Source organism: Stigmatopora argus, chromosome 10, assembly GCF_051989625.1.
Source record: "Stigmatopora argus isolate UIUO_Sarg chromosome 10, RoL_Sarg_1.0, whole genome shotgun sequence".
Lineage (NCBI taxonomy): Eukaryota > Metazoa > Chordata > Actinopteri > Syngnathiformes > Syngnathidae > Stigmatopora > Stigmatopora argus.
The window spans coordinates 1,482,312-1,496,707 of record NC_135396.1 but is presented as its reverse complement, the minus strand read 5'-3'; the positions used below and the strand labels follow the sequence as shown (position 1 = coordinate 1,496,707).

Genomic DNA, 14,396 nt, shown 5'->3' with positions numbered 1-14,396 from the left:
AACAAACAATTTATCTGTAGTAAATATTCTATAAAGTTCCACCCAGAATTTTTCCCAACCCTCTGATCCCAATAAAATTGGGTAACTCATGAGTTCACATTAAATATGTATTAATAGTCATCAATATACTTGTTTTTTTAGAGGGAATACTGTCTCATGCTGCTTGGGTTTATTTTGTTTGACGATAAAATGCTAATCCCAATACATTTGAATAATGCAAGAATGTCAAATATATATAAATTCTAAAAATTAACTCTGATTAAAATAGATTTCATAACTAGGTATTTTATTTTTCTGATTAAAGCCTCTGTCGGTCAACAGTTACATTTTTAAGAAATTCAGATATCAGACATAAAAACAATAATTTAGGGAATTGATGTTCCATTAAGTGTTAGTTTTATTTTTAGTGGACTGCTAAAAGAAATCTGTCAGTATTCTAATTTATTGAAATGTAAAATGTATCCAACTTGACAATTGGATATATTAATGGGAAAAATAAAGCTAAATAACTCTGTCAGAAAACATTTCATAGGTTTAATAAGAAAAAATGAAAAATGACATCAATCCACACGGAATTCATTTCCAAGCACGATAGAAACGTTTCAACACCATCTTTTGTTTTAAGATATTGGAAATACAGTACTTGAGTGCAGGTTACAGTTGAGGTAAGCATTGGATATGACCCCGCCCCCTTCAAAAAAGCCACGCCTCCAATTTGCAACAGTGGTAGCCAGACCATGGAGTTAAATTGCATTTTGCATGTCAGGTCCTTAAAGACGTCTGCAAGGCTTTCATATCCTTGAGCAGCCTGAGGTTGCGTTTACTCTTCTCTCCCGGTTTGGCTTCCCTGCCTTTGCCTTGATTCCTGCATGCCTCCTTTCTCACTTTTTTCATCTACGGACAAAACAAGTATAGATCATTACCTTAAATCAGGGTTCGGGAACCTTTTTTGACAGAGAGAGCCATAAACAATTCATATTTTCTAATGTTATTTCTTGAGAGCCATTCTCAGAATAATAATATATGAAAGTGTGATTTTTTTGTCATTTCACCACTTTTAAACTACAATAAGTCTCTGTATCCTTTTGACAACATTGTTATGCCATTGCTAATAAATCAGTTCCAATGATATCATGCGTGCAGAAGCATAATAAAACACACAATTATGCCGAGAGCGAGTTGCCCACCTGTAATTTGTGCTTGTAAAGTTTGGCGATCTGTTCGCCTTTGCGCTCCATTTTGAGGAGCAGCGACTCCCGCTGGCGTTCCAGCTGCTTTCTCTCCCGAAGAGGAACGCAAAGTTCCAGTTGACGTATCAGCTCGTCCTGTTCTCTGTCACAAAGGCACAAATATGATTAAAAAAAATTGCATTTCAATACAAATCTATCGAGCCACTTGAAATATCAACGCGGCGGACCGCACTCACAAGCTCATCACCCTCAGTTCGTCCCGCAGCATCTGCAGAAGCTCCGTCAATTCCCCGCCGTTGGAGGAGACGGAGGAGGAGGACGTGTCGGAATGGCGACGGTTTGTCGCGTGCGAGCGGACGCCGAGGACCCGGCTGTTGCACAACTGAGGTTGGTGGTGCTTCAGGAGGGATAAAACCGACTGGACGTTGGCCCGGACCGAGTGGCTGCCCCCTACTGACTGGAACAATTGAAGACAAGGTTAGTAGAAGAAAAAATAAAGCAGATGGAACGGGAAATCGTTGTAGAGTTCGTGACTACCGTGCCAGCCACAAAGGGGACGTCTCTGAGGTTCAGTCTGTAGTGAGGTTCAAAGCAGGAAGGCCGCTTCTAGGAAAAAATAAATAAATACAAATATTCAAGATGCTATGAAATAGTCCACGGGTCAAAACATTAAAAAAAGGACTACACCCACTCTTGCTCGTTTTGTGTTTTTGCTGATCCCATTTACTTTGATTTGCTTTGTACTTTGTGCTTTTGCTTTGTTGTTCTGTCTAATCACCCTCTTGCTACTGCCACAATGAAATTTCCCGAATACGGGATGAATAAAGTTATCCAATCCAATCCAATCCAATGTAGGTTTTAAGAATCTAGCATGCAGTGGGAAAGCCCACTTTTTCCCCCGAAAACAATTCTGGTTGTGACATCACAACCAGAATCAATGACAACGTCAAACTTTCGAGTGCTGTTCTTGCTGCTGCATGTTGATGGAATGACAGCAGAATTCTGGTGGTAACATCTTGTTTAGAGATTTTTTGGTGGCTGAGGTCGAGGCAACTATTAAAGGAAGACTAATTATTTACTATTATGTACTTTTTTCTTGTGTCCAGAATAATGTTTGCTATTATTTGAAAGTCACTTACTGGGCTATTTCATAGCAACTTTAGTTCATCATTTTTGAATTGAATGCTTTCATCATCATTATTCAAGTATTATTAGCCTAAAAGTTAAGTTTTTCTATTGACATCCACCATTAATGGCGGTCAACGTTTAAACCTGGGTGTGTAGACTTTTTCCTCACCGCCTTCAGGAGGCCCTTCCGCTCTCTGGGGTGCGTAGTGCTCCTATGTGGCAGATAGCCCGACCGCGGAAAGATTCCATTGACGTCCAAGCCTAACCGCAGCTTATCCTGGACCAGCTTCCTCTGGTGCTCCTCTTCCTGCAGTTTTTGCTCCAGCTCGCGAATCTTCACCTGATATTAATTAGTTGTTAAATATCCTATCCAAAGGCCAAACGAACTACAACGTGGCCAGCAACAAAGGTGAGTTTGACACTCTAGAATAGCGTGCAAGACCAGGACAATGATGTGTATTATCAATATTTCCTTTTAAATCATTTCTTTCCTCCATACCTCAGCTTGGGCTTGGGTGCGAGTCAGTCTGAGATATTCCTGCTCCAGCCGCAGCATTTTCTTCAGGTGGGCGTGTGCGGACGCCGTGTCGTCTCGCTCGTGGGGGGACTTGGACGTTCCCATCGTCACCTGAATGGAAACCGAAAAAAAACAAAGAAAAACAATGAAATGACATCAGTCAAAAATGGTAGATCATGAATTGTGTGACTGACTTGATGCTTGAGCAGACTCTTCTCCCCTCGGGCATTACGCAACAGCGTCCTCATGTGATCCAGCTGACGTTCGAGATTGGCGCAGCGAGATTCCGCAGAGGTGAGTTGGGTCATTACAGCTGTAACAGAGTAAAAAGAAAGGCCAAAAAATGAGCGATTTTGCTATTTTTATTTGTTTACCTTGCGGGTGATTTGCTGAATTGAGTTTTTCAGATCATATGCATAAAGTAAATCCTGGCCATGAATATACATCAATAAAACACATCTAGTCGACTTGGCTAAGCATATTATGTCTCCTGTATTGAGTCTATCAAGACTGCAAAGCCAGCAAAAAATATAGGAATATGTTTCAACAAGAGTGACATTTGATCGATAATTCATTTCAGTGGAAATTCCAATATTTCTTTCAAAAACAACAACGCATACTGATATTCTTTTAACACTGTCACCTAGGTTGCAGCTGGAAAGATCATCCATCGCTCTCCCTTTATCCGTCTGGCTGGTGGAGTTCCTCTGGATGACTTTAACGCCAAGCGTGCGCTGGGCGTCTCTCCTTTCGGCACGTTTATTCTCCAATTCCAACCTCCTGATCTTCTCCTGGAGATGTCCTAAAGCCGACAGGATGGCTACGTAGACGAGAGAAGTCAGAGGAATGGGTGGATGAGGGCTTGTGGAGGGATGAAGCAGATATCCGTGCGGGTGAGATAAGTTAGCAGTGTGGAATCAAGTTGCAGTAACCATGGAGTCCTTAAACACACCACAATGGTGAAGAAATTCTACAAAAAAATGGCTGTTAACCTGCACCGTTGGTCTCTGGGTAGCCTTTGCTGGGTGATGGAGGTCGATAGGGGTCGTAGGGGTCACTTGGTGGAAAGATGTGTGCTGGCCGTGCAGGATATTCCTTATAGGAGGGCAATAATAATATTTTGTCACCTGCTGCTTCATTAGGAATTGCATGCAACTCCTGCAATTGTGATACCAGAATAGTAATTACATGCAATGTAGAGGATTACAACGTTTTCACAATCAAAAAGTTGCAAATGTTTCATTGGAAATGCAATTTGTATCTCTGCAGCAGCTAAAAAAATAAAATATAGATATAGAGCAAGCATATTAAGACAAGTTACCTTTCGCACGGGCTCCATAACAACAGCGGATGTTTTGGACGTCGCCATTGAAATCTGTTCGTTGCAAAAGGCAACGAAAATTCGAAGCAATAGATTAAATCAAGAAAAACACAAAACTGTTGGTCGATCCTTAAACATCTTTTGCATTGTGGAGACGGAAAACAAAAAGGGAAGCGTACCAACCGATTGCTTGAAAACAAAAAAGTATCATTGTTTTATATACAGGTAAGTCCGCAAGGGCGGTGCCAAATGCATATTACCTCATTTTCACCACAGCGGTTTATCTGCTGAATAAAACAAGCGTACTTTTGTTGTTAAAAAGAAGTGTAGTTTTGCTTCCACTGGACAGCCTGTTGTCAAACTGTACTTTGTGGGAACTAAACTACATTTCCCATGAACATCGGGAGCGAAGGCGTGGAGAAGGACGAGTTTGCAAGACTTGCCGGGAGTTTTACGGCATGTTTGGTAGGTGATTTTTCTTGCATTGTGTGTATTTACTGGAATTAAGCGCCTTTTCATCATTTGATCGAATGTTTAGCACATAAAATAGACAGAATAGAGACCTTTTCAATTCGGATCGTCCTTGTTCGTCGATAAACGACACAAATCTAATGTATCGTTCAGTTTTTTGTCATCGTCTTGGATGCGTTAAGTCAAGCACATCAGAAATGCAGAAATACAATTTCAGCACTTTGTGCAGCTAGTGATGCTTTTTCATCATTTTGACTGGGAGGACTGGTTTGGAATGCCCATCCCCAGTGCCATTGACGACGCTAGACGTCCAATCTATTTTGACGGGGGAGATCTTGACATCAATGGCAGCAAATGAATTACTAAGCACTATATAAGTGACAATAAATTGAGTTATGTTATGTTACGTTGACTTTGCCGTTTAAATCTCAGTTTAGTGGCTGCGCTCTTTATCTGAATGTTCTTGTATGAATTTAAATCTATTGTCAAATGTCCTGAATTGATTCTTCTTTTTTACACAGCACTCTTCCATCGCGTTTGAACTGATCTTTTGGACATTAGAATGGCTTCAAGCAATGCACTGTAAGCCTGATGAAAACATTTCTTCCCAAATATCAACGTAATACGTTGCAACATGCCACTCCAATAACTTATTTTTCTCTTCAGGGACGACGAGGACACCTTCAAGATCCTCATCGCCACGGATATTCACCTGGGCTACCTGGAGAAGGAGGCCATCCGCGGCGGAGACTCCTACAACACGTTTGACGAGATCCTTCAATATGCCAAGACATATCAGGTATCCGCATATACCATTTTTATCCGACCATATCTGTTCGACATTAACCGCGATATTCGAGGGATTACTGTACATTGATATTAGTATAGAGCAGGGGTCGGGAACCTTTTTGACGAAGAGAGCCGCAAACAATTCATATTTTCCAATGTTATTCCTTGTGAGCCATACTACGAATTTACAAGTCAAAATACATACATGTAAACAAGTGCCTTTTCAATTTTTTTGGGTAATTTCACCACTTTTAAAGTGAAAAAAAAACTGAATATTTTTTAAAAGATTCTCATGCTGTTGCTAATCAATGAGGATGCATTCCAGAAGAGTCTACTGCAAAAAAATGAAGATTAAAGCAAAAAAAATGAAGATTAAAGCATTTCTAAATGTAATTTCTCAGTTCTGTCAACAGCGATTTCCATATTTTAGCTCACAGGTTGGCAAAGAGCCAGATGCACCCATCAAAAGAGCCACATGTGGCTCCCGAGCCATAGGTTCCCTACCCCTGGTATAGAGAATCAATGCCTGTACTGAATGTGTACTATACTATACTAACACTTAATCAGCTTTCATTTAGCTGAAAGGTGCCTTTTTTTGTTCGGAACTATGTCTCGGTACTCAATATGTATTTGGCTGGCTTCTGGGTCCAGGTGGATTTCATCCTACTGGGTGGCGATCTATTCCACGAGAACAAGCCGACACGCCGATGCCTCCACACGTGCACGAGCATGCTCCGAAAATACTGCATGGGAGACTCACCCATACAATTTAACATTGTCAGTGACCAGGCGGTTCACTTTAACACCACACAGTAAGTTCCTCTCGGTTTTTGCGTCCCCCCCGGGCACATTTCACGACATCATTTTTTTCCCTCTTTTGTGTATTTAGGTTTCCCTGGGTTAATTATCAGGATGAAAATCTAAACATCTCCATTCCGGTGTTTAGCATCCATGGTAACCATGACGACCCAACTGGGGTGAGTCTCTGCTGCCATTAGATTAGGTCAGGGGTCGGGAACCTATGGCCCGGGAGCCATATGTGGCTCTTTCCATGGGTGCATATGGCTCTCCACTAACCTGTGAGGTAAAATAGGTAAATCACTGGTGAGAAAGCTGAGTCCCGAACGCACTAATAGAGCGTCACTGTGGCGTTGACACGTCCTCTACTACCACTTTAATCATAATTTAGTTTTTTATTACTCTTCTGCATGCATGATATCATTGATACTGATTTATTAGCAGCATAACAATGTTGTCAAGAGAATTTGGAGACTTTTTGTACTTCAAAAGTGGTGAAATGACCCAAAAAAAATAACATTTTCATGTATTTTTACTTTTCAATTCTGAGAATGGCTCTCAAAAAAATAACCTTAGAAAATAGGAATTGTTTATGGCTCTCTCTGTCAAAAAGGTTCCCGACCCCTGGATTAGGTGGTATCGTCCATCTAATACAGTGGTTCCCAAACTGGGGGGCGTAAAGAGAATTCAAGGGGGGGCGTGAAGTCATCTGCTAAAAAATGTTTAAATAGATTATAAGAATAATAAAATCAAAGAACAAATATCTGCCATTAAATACATGCAAAATATGATTAAAGCAGTCACTCCAACGGTCTAACCCGTTTTCTATTAACAGAGATCTGTTTTCCTGAACAATGCTAAGAAATAAATGCAATAAAATAAAATAAGTTCACATGAGCAAAAGAGGAAATGGGGGGGGGGGGGGGGCTGCAGGTCTACTGGAAGCAAGAAGGGGGGCGTCAGGTAAGATAGTTTGGGAACCACTGATCTAATAGAAAAGCACGCTCATTAATCTTAACATTTGCTTAAGTATTTTATTTTTTATTTTTTTTGTTTTAAGGCTGAAGGTTTGTGTGCTTTGGATCTGCTCAGCGCATCTGGTCTCCTCAACCATTTTGGTCACTCTCAGTCCGTAGAGAAGATTGAGATCAGCCCTATTCTTTTTCAAAAAGGCAGCAGCAAGCTGGCGCTATATGGACTTGGTGTGTACGATTCAACAATTATAGATAATTGCAATGACTTCATTCCATTTGAACTGAATGAGATCAATGTGGATGTTTTATTTTTTATTTCTAGGGTCTATTCCAGATGAACGTCTGTACAGGATGTTCCTCAACAATAAGGTGACAATGTTGCGTCCCAAAGAAGACCAAGACGAGTGGTTTAACCTGTTTGCCATTCATCAGAACAGGTGTGGAACTGTTTGTTAGGTCTGGGCGGTGGTCAAAAGAAGTTTTTAAAAAATGTTAAATGTTGAAGAAAAGTAACGGAAGTGCAAAATTGGACGTCATGTCTTAAGTGGTTTTTTTTGTCTCCCCATTTGTGTTGTCAGCCCCCAAATGCAAAGTTATAAATAGACTGGGTGTCAAACTCATTCCAGAAAGGGCCAAGCGGGTGCAGGTTTACGTTCCAACCCACCAAGACGACACTTTTTCACCAATCTATTCTCAAAAAAGTTCAATTATTTATTTTTAAGTCAGCTACGATGACATAAAAAAACTCAAATTATTTCGTAAAAAGAGATCTATCGGCCCGGCTGTAAAAAAAAAAAAGACTAAAAATAAAAATGAGTCATATATAATCAGTTCTCAACTGCAATTAAATATTTTATCCTTAATTCATTTACAACCTATGGAAAATATCCAAGTAAATGGAGATATGTCCTCTTATGTAAATGATGACCAAACCTGAATTTAAAAAAAATCTATTTCAAAGATAACAATTCTCTAAAACACTGCACACGACGACTTAATAAAGATTATCTACTGGCTGCATTTTTGGCTCATCACATGCCAGTATTTAGATTTTGGCGGGGGGGCCCAGTCATTGTATGTTATGCTCACTCATAAATTCTCCCATGTCTAGTTCTGATAGCTCTGCTTTGCCTCCAGGAGCAAACACGGCCCCACCAACTATATTCCCGAACAGTTCCTGCACGAATTTCTGGACCTGGTGGTGTGGGGACACGAGCACGAGTGCCTGATCGCCCCCAGCAAAAACGAACAGCAGCTCTTCTACGTGACGCAGCCCGGAAGCTCCGTGGCCACCTCGCTGTCTCCCGGAGAAGCCACCAAGAAGTAAGTAAGACCACCCCCCTGGGACGGAACCGTCGGGGCCGCGTGATTTAAAGCCGCCGGCTTTTCCGTCCAGGCACATCGGATTGCTGAGGGTGAAAGGGCGTAAGATGAACCTGCAGAAGATCCCCCTGAAGACGGTCCGTCAGTTCTTCATCCAAGACGTGGTGCTGGCTGAGTACGAGGACGCCTTCACCGTGGATACGCCCAACGTTGTTAAGAAGGTGGAGAACCTCTGCCACGCCAAGGTACTCGCTATTGTTCTTGGAATGGCTTTTTATGCTCATCTGTGTCTTGAAAAATGAAAGAAAAGACATCAGTTTAGTTCCAGCGACCTCACACACACAGAGAAAAAATAGTAACGAGTGCAAAAATAGAAATTCAACTCAAAATTGTCATCATTCCTCAAAGGACTCTTTTTTTTTTTTTTTTAATCTACCCGTCAATGACATTTCAAGCTGTATTGACCAATAAGTATAAATGCATTTATAAGGTCATACAGTGTTATTAAAACCTAAATTAATTCTATTTTTAAATGAATAAAAACAAAAAAGTGCACTCTTTTATCATATTTCAGTTCAAAGATATATACACTAATGACAATTAGAAATCACATGATGGTTTATTTTTTTACAATGAATAATTCCTAATGATAAATACATTTATAAGGAAATAGTGTTATTAAAAAATACATTTTTAAATGAATAAAAACAAAAGTGCACTCATTTATCATATGCAGTTCAAAAAAATCTACCCTAATGACAATTACAAATCTCATGATGGTTTATTTTCTTTTACAATGAATAATTACCAATTATAAATACATTCATAAGGAAATACATAGTGTTATTAAAAAATACATTTTTAAATGAATAAAAACGAAAGTGCACTCTTTCATCATATTGCAGTTCAAAGAAATCTACACTAATGACAATTACAAATCTCAGGATGGTTTATTTTCTTTTACAATGAATAATTACTAATGATGAATACATTTATAAGGAAATAGTGTTATTAAAAATAAATTTTTAAATGAGTAAAAACAAAAATGCACTCTTGCAGTTCAAAGAAATATACACTAATGACAATTAGAAATCTCATAATGGTTTATTTTCAGTATTTTCTTTTACAATTAACAATTAGTACTAATTACAAATAAATAGTGTTATTAAAAAATACATTTTTAAATGAATAAAAACAAAACACACTGTGGGAACGGCCCAAGTAAAGCTATTTTCCTTCTTCGTGATATTGAACTAATTGCATGGCAATGACAGCGGTAGACGTCCAATTCTTTAAAACTGCCATCATAGGGCAAATTAACCCCAAAAACTCAGCTGGTTGAGTACTGTTGTGTTTTTTTTAATCTTCTGTGATCCTTGGGAGGTCAACGAGATGCTGGAAGAGGCCGAGAGACAACGACTGGGATGTCCGCTCACCCCCGAGAAGCCGCTCGTTCGCCTCAGGGTTCGACCGAGCCGCCTCAAACATTCGCATTCCATGGTATTCCTGTCGAAGCTCACTTTCCATCTCCTCTCCAGGTGGACTACACCGGTGGTTTTGAGACCTTCAACACTTCCCGCTTCAGTCAGAAATATGTGGACCGCGTGGCTAATCCCAAAGACCTCATTCACTTCCTCCGGTGCCGAGAGAAGAAGGAACAAATTAAAGGTCAACCCGACTCGACCCTATACACACACACGCAAACACACTTTTCTGGTTCCCCATTATGTCATCTTTCACAATTTCGACATCTAATGGAGAAGTGAATGAATTTTGATGTTGTTGACCTCAAAAGTGTTCATTTGCTCCTTTGTAGAACAAACTTTCTTTTATAATTATATATTTTTTTATCTCTATAGTTTTTTAATTCAAAAAAATAAGAGGGAGAAATGGTAAGGAATTTAAGGACGTTTTTTTAAAGGGAAAAACATTTATAATAACTTTATAGCTTTGTTGCATGAATTTTTTTTAATAAAAAAAATCTGAATGCCTTTTTAATCATTGAGCAGAAGCGTCAATAAATTGATATAACGGCTCCCAAAGAAACATATAATTTAATAATTAGAAATATAATAAGTGCGCGTAAATGACATGACGGAATGTGGAATAAAATGAGAGGGAAATTCATTTAAAAATCATTTTAAATAAGGCAAATATGTGCAAAAACATGACAGTAGTTATGTTTTTTTATGCAGCGCTTAAGAACATTTAATTTACCCCAAAAAATAAAACTAGGTGGAAAAATGTAAAGATTATCATCATTTTGAATGTCTTTGAACAGGATCAAAATATGATTGGAAGATTTTTTTGCAATTTCCTTCTTGCCAAAGATTAAAAAATTAAAAAACGACCTTGAGCCTTAAATTTGATACTTGTTTTTTTTTTTTTTAGATGAAATCACCGTTGACTACAGTAAGGTCCGAAAGACGACAACAGCCGAGGGCCTGAAAATGGAAGACCTGGTGAAGAATTACTTAGAAACAACCGAGCAGGTACGACGCACGCCACGTGGCCCTCGTCCGCAGTGGCGTTTCCTTTTCCCCGACGTTTTTGGCTCCGCCTCCCCCCGCAGAAGGTGCAGCTGTCTCTCTTGACGCAGCGCAGCATCGGCAAAGCCATTCAAGAGTTCGTATACAAAGACGAGAAAGACGCCATCGAGGAGCTGGTCTCCTACCAGTTGGAGAAGACGCAGCACCACCTGCAGGACCGGAGCGTCATCACCGAGCAACAGATTGACGCGGAGGTCCGGGAAGGGGCGGGGCTCGGTCCGGGGAAGGGGCGGGGCTCGGTCCGGCCGTCCATCGGCGAAAGAACGCTCAAAAGTTTGCTGTCGTGTGCTTCAGATCCAGCAATTCAGAGACTCCAAAAAGAACACCACAGAAGAAGAAAATGATATCCAAGAGGTTTGTGAGGGTAACCGCGATGGAGACGAGATGTTTTGCACATACATATATATATATATATATTTTTTTTTTTATTTATTTAGGTGATGAACAGAGCCAAAGCCAACCGTTTGGAGCGCGGCGAGACCTCGATGGACATCGACACGTTGGACCTGCCGAGCGACGTGGACTCGGAGGAGGAAGCGCCACCGTCCAGGGGAAGAGGAAGAGGACGAGGGGCCAGGGGGCGGGGCCGTGGGCGAGGTCAGTCTTCGGCCCGTTTGGTCATCTAGCACTGGCGTCCAATTTATCCTTCTCGTAGGCGGGCCACGTTGTAAGGACAGTTAAATATAATGTCAAATTTATCTTTAAATACAATGATAAATCAACAACTGATCATTTAGCAAATTATTTGGACTACATCTTTAGATACTTTGTTGACTTTAAACATGTCTAAATCCTCTTATTTGAGTCACGTATATCCATTCATCTCATTTATTTACATTTTTTAATGAAAAAAATCTTTTTCTTTTTAATTAGAAAGCGCAAAACATAATTGTTCCTTTTTTTCCATTATTATTAGTATGTATTGTTCATGGACTTAAGTTAAGAGACAAATACTGGGGTAAAACTACAAATAAAAAAAAAGTAGATATTGCCTTTATTTTTTTTAAACTAAAAGTATACATATATTTTCTTAATTTTGAAAAAAGTAAAAAAAAAAAAATCTGTAAGTAATATCTGATTTCTGCTGTCTGAGACTTTTCATTGAACACTAAAAGAATTCGTCTTTTTGGTTTGTTTAATAGTTATATAATATAATATTTATTTGGCAGTTTTTTTTCCCGTATTTCTCCTAAAACGAGTTTATTATTATTTCGTCATACGCAGCTGGGTATGATGACAAGTAGGCTTTTGTCGAGTCAATGATGATGACAAAGCCTATGTCCGATTATTATTATTTATTATTATTAAAAGTGCAGAGAATGTCAGGAATGATCACGTTCTAATACAATAATTTCTTGGTACGACTCGATTCAGGTGCCGCTACAGCTTGTGAGCCGAAAGCTTCGTCGCGAGGCGCTTCCAAGAAATCCTCCGTCACCAGCCAAAACAGAAGCATCGTGCAAGGTGTGTCCAATTATGGGTCAATAATGGGCGGACTTTGATTGACCGCCACCCACTTTGTCGTTCAGCACTTCAAGCGCCGCCTCGAAGACCTTCTCGGGCACCGCCGGCCCAATCCTACGCCGAAGAACATGTAAAGTAGACCTTTTTACATTCAGACTCGGTCGGTGCCTTTCTCCGTCTGAGCGTTTTCTCGTTTCACTTCTTCAGGTGACCATTGACGACTCGGACGAAGACACTCCGGTCATCAAGGCTCCGCCCTCTTCCAAGTACGTTGGCCAACATTGACGGCCCAAATGTGCCTTAAAATACGATTGGAATTACAGCAATAGTGCATAAAAGTAGTGTTAATATTCAAAAATAGAGAAAATTACAGCTAAAAAAGAAAATGTGGAAAATTGGACATTTTGATGTGTTTTATTTAAAAATATAAATCACATGTGTCAAAGTGGCGGCCCAGGGGCCAAATCTGGCCCGCCGCATCATTTTGTGCGGCCCGGGAAAGTAGATCATGAGTGCCGACTTTCTGTTTTAGGATCAAATTCAAATGAAGAGTATAGATGTATATTAAATTTCCTGATTTTCCCCCTTTTAAATCAATAATTGTCATTTTTTAATCCATTTTTTCTGTGTTTTTAGTTCAAAAATAATTTTGTAAAATCTAAAAATATATAAAAAAGCTCAAATAAACATTGTTTTAGATCTATAAAAACGGAATATTCAGGGCTTTTAATCCAGTTCTTTTAATCCATTTATTAAAAAAATCTAAATATTATATCTAAAATGGTCCAACCCACATAAAATCGAGTTGACGTTAATGCGGCCCGCTAACCAACCCGAGTCTGACACCCTTGATATAAATAATAGTAATGAAATAATTCCAAACCTATTTTTGAAATATATTTTCTGTTTACTTTTATTTCTTGTTTGAATGATGTTTTCATTTTGGACTTTCTCATTTTTAACTGCTCTTCCAACTTCAAAGGACGTTTCCATAATACTTGACTTTGTTTTTTGTTTTTTTTACTGGATTACCTCAGAACGGCGTCCTCGTCCTCGCGCCAGAGCTCTCAGAGTCAAAGCCAAACGGCGAGAGGAGTGTTCTTTGACGACGAGGTAACGCCGTGCTTCACGTACATTTAATCCCACCTTCATTTCTCTGGTTTTCCCACAATCCTTTTTTTTGTATATTTCCTCAACCCAGGAGGATCCCTTCATTGCCCCCGCCCGGCGTGGAGCCCGATAACCACAACCACGAAAACTCAGTGTTCTCCCCAAAATAACCTCAAATGCTGCTATTTTGTTCGACGCTGCATGTCAAGGTTTTCTACCAAAACACGTTTAGACGCTGCCACAAAGTTGATCTATTTGTCGTTGTTAATAACATCTGTTTTGATGTGTCAATTAAACAAGTTATTTCTCTTACCAAAATGTCCGTACTGGATCAATGGTAGATTTTCGTTTTTTTCAGTTAAACTGGGGGTATTATAAAGGGTGGATTCTGTTTGAAGGACTATATTGTTTGTAGTTTATACAGCGGGTTGTCCCCTTGCTCCTCTGGTGTCAGGGTGTGTCAATAGTAAGCCAATAGAAGGAGAAGAATAGAATTTCTAGTCCATTGAAGGTGACCTTTGTATTGTGGTGTGCTTATATAAGCATCCTGAGATTTCCTGGGTTCAAATCCAGGTCAGTCCACCTCTGTGGAGTTTGCATATTCTCCCCCGGGCCTGCGTGGGTTTCCTCAGGGTGCTCTGGTTTCCTCCCACATTCCAAAAACATGCCTGGTAGCAATGTTCCCTCTAATTTTTTGTTTGTCTGGGCAGAAAGACAACCTCCCTAAGCACACTGAGTACCGGTGTGAGCAACATCATCATT

The 14,396-nt window shown here is 39.8% G+C and overlaps 2 protein-coding genes across 3 annotated transcripts; one reads left to right on the top strand and one right to left on the bottom strand.

Annotated features, from left to right (window-relative positions):
• Positions 1-506: 506 nt before the first annotated feature.
• On the bottom strand, positions 507-4,354 carry cep57 (centrosomal protein 57). 2 transcript variants are annotated; one of them, XM_077611537.1, is made up of 10 exons: positions 4,157-4,354; positions 3,828-3,993; positions 3,479-3,655; positions 3,030-3,148; positions 2,818-2,946; positions 2,488-2,658; positions 1,728-1,796; positions 1,427-1,647; positions 1,188-1,332; positions 507-894 (listed from the first exon to the last, which is right to left on the bottom strand). In XM_077611537.1, exons 1-10 carry the CDS (start codon positions 4,202-4,204, stop codon positions 763-765), a joined length of 1,377 nt encoding a protein of 458 aa, XP_077467663.1. In that variant the 5' UTR covers positions 4,205-4,354; the 3' UTR covers positions 507-762. The 2 variants fall into 2 exon arrangements, with proteins under 2 accessions (XP_077467663.1, XP_077467664.1); XM_077611538.1 differs by having other exon boundaries at positions 3,828-3,930.
• A 157-nt stretch (positions 4,355-4,511) lies between these two features.
• On the top strand, positions 4,512-13,946 carry mre11a (MRE11 homolog A, double strand break repair nuclease). The gene is made up of 20 exons (XM_077612149.1): positions 4,512-4,621; positions 5,149-5,209; positions 5,294-5,426; positions 6,068-6,228; positions 6,306-6,393; positions 7,275-7,416; positions 7,511-7,625; positions 8,326-8,511; positions 8,585-8,756; positions 9,895-9,975; positions 10,050-10,179; positions 10,903-11,003; positions 11,084-11,254; positions 11,355-11,414; positions 11,498-11,657; positions 12,435-12,524; positions 12,590-12,654; positions 12,732-12,790; positions 13,562-13,637; positions 13,726-13,946. Exons 2-20 carry the CDS (start codon positions 5,190-5,192, stop codon positions 13,765-13,767), a joined length of 2,052 nt encoding a protein of 683 aa, XP_077468275.1. The 5' UTR covers positions 4,512-4,621; positions 5,149-5,189; the 3' UTR covers positions 13,768-13,946.
• Positions 13,947-14,396: the final 450 nt, after the last annotated feature.

Excerpts from the sequence above, each read along its gene's own strand:
- mre11a (XM_077612149.1), top strand. The coding sequence starts at position 5,190 with ATGGCTTCAAGCAATGCACT. Across the intron at positions 8,757-9,894 it reads AGAACCTCTGCCACGCCAAG|GTCAACGAGATGCTGGAAGA; the intron begins GTACTCGCTATT and ends GATCCTTGGGAG. Across the intron at positions 10,180-10,902 it reads GAAGAAGGAACAAATTAAAG|ATGAAATCACCGTTGACTAC; the intron begins GTCAACCCGACT and ends TTTTTTTTTTAG.
- cep57 (XM_077611537.1), bottom strand. The coding sequence starts at position 4,204 with ATGGCGACGTCCAAAACATCCGCTGTTGTTATGGAGCCCGTGCGAAAG. Across the intron at positions 2,947-3,029 it reads AGAGTCTGCTCAAGCATCAA|GTGACGATGGGAACGTCCAA; the intron begins GTCAGTCACACA and ends GTTTCCATTCAG. Across the intron at positions 895-1,187 it reads TTTACAAGCACAAATTACAG|ATGAAAAAAGTGAGAAAGGA; the intron begins GTGGGCAACTCG and ends TTTTGTCCGTAG.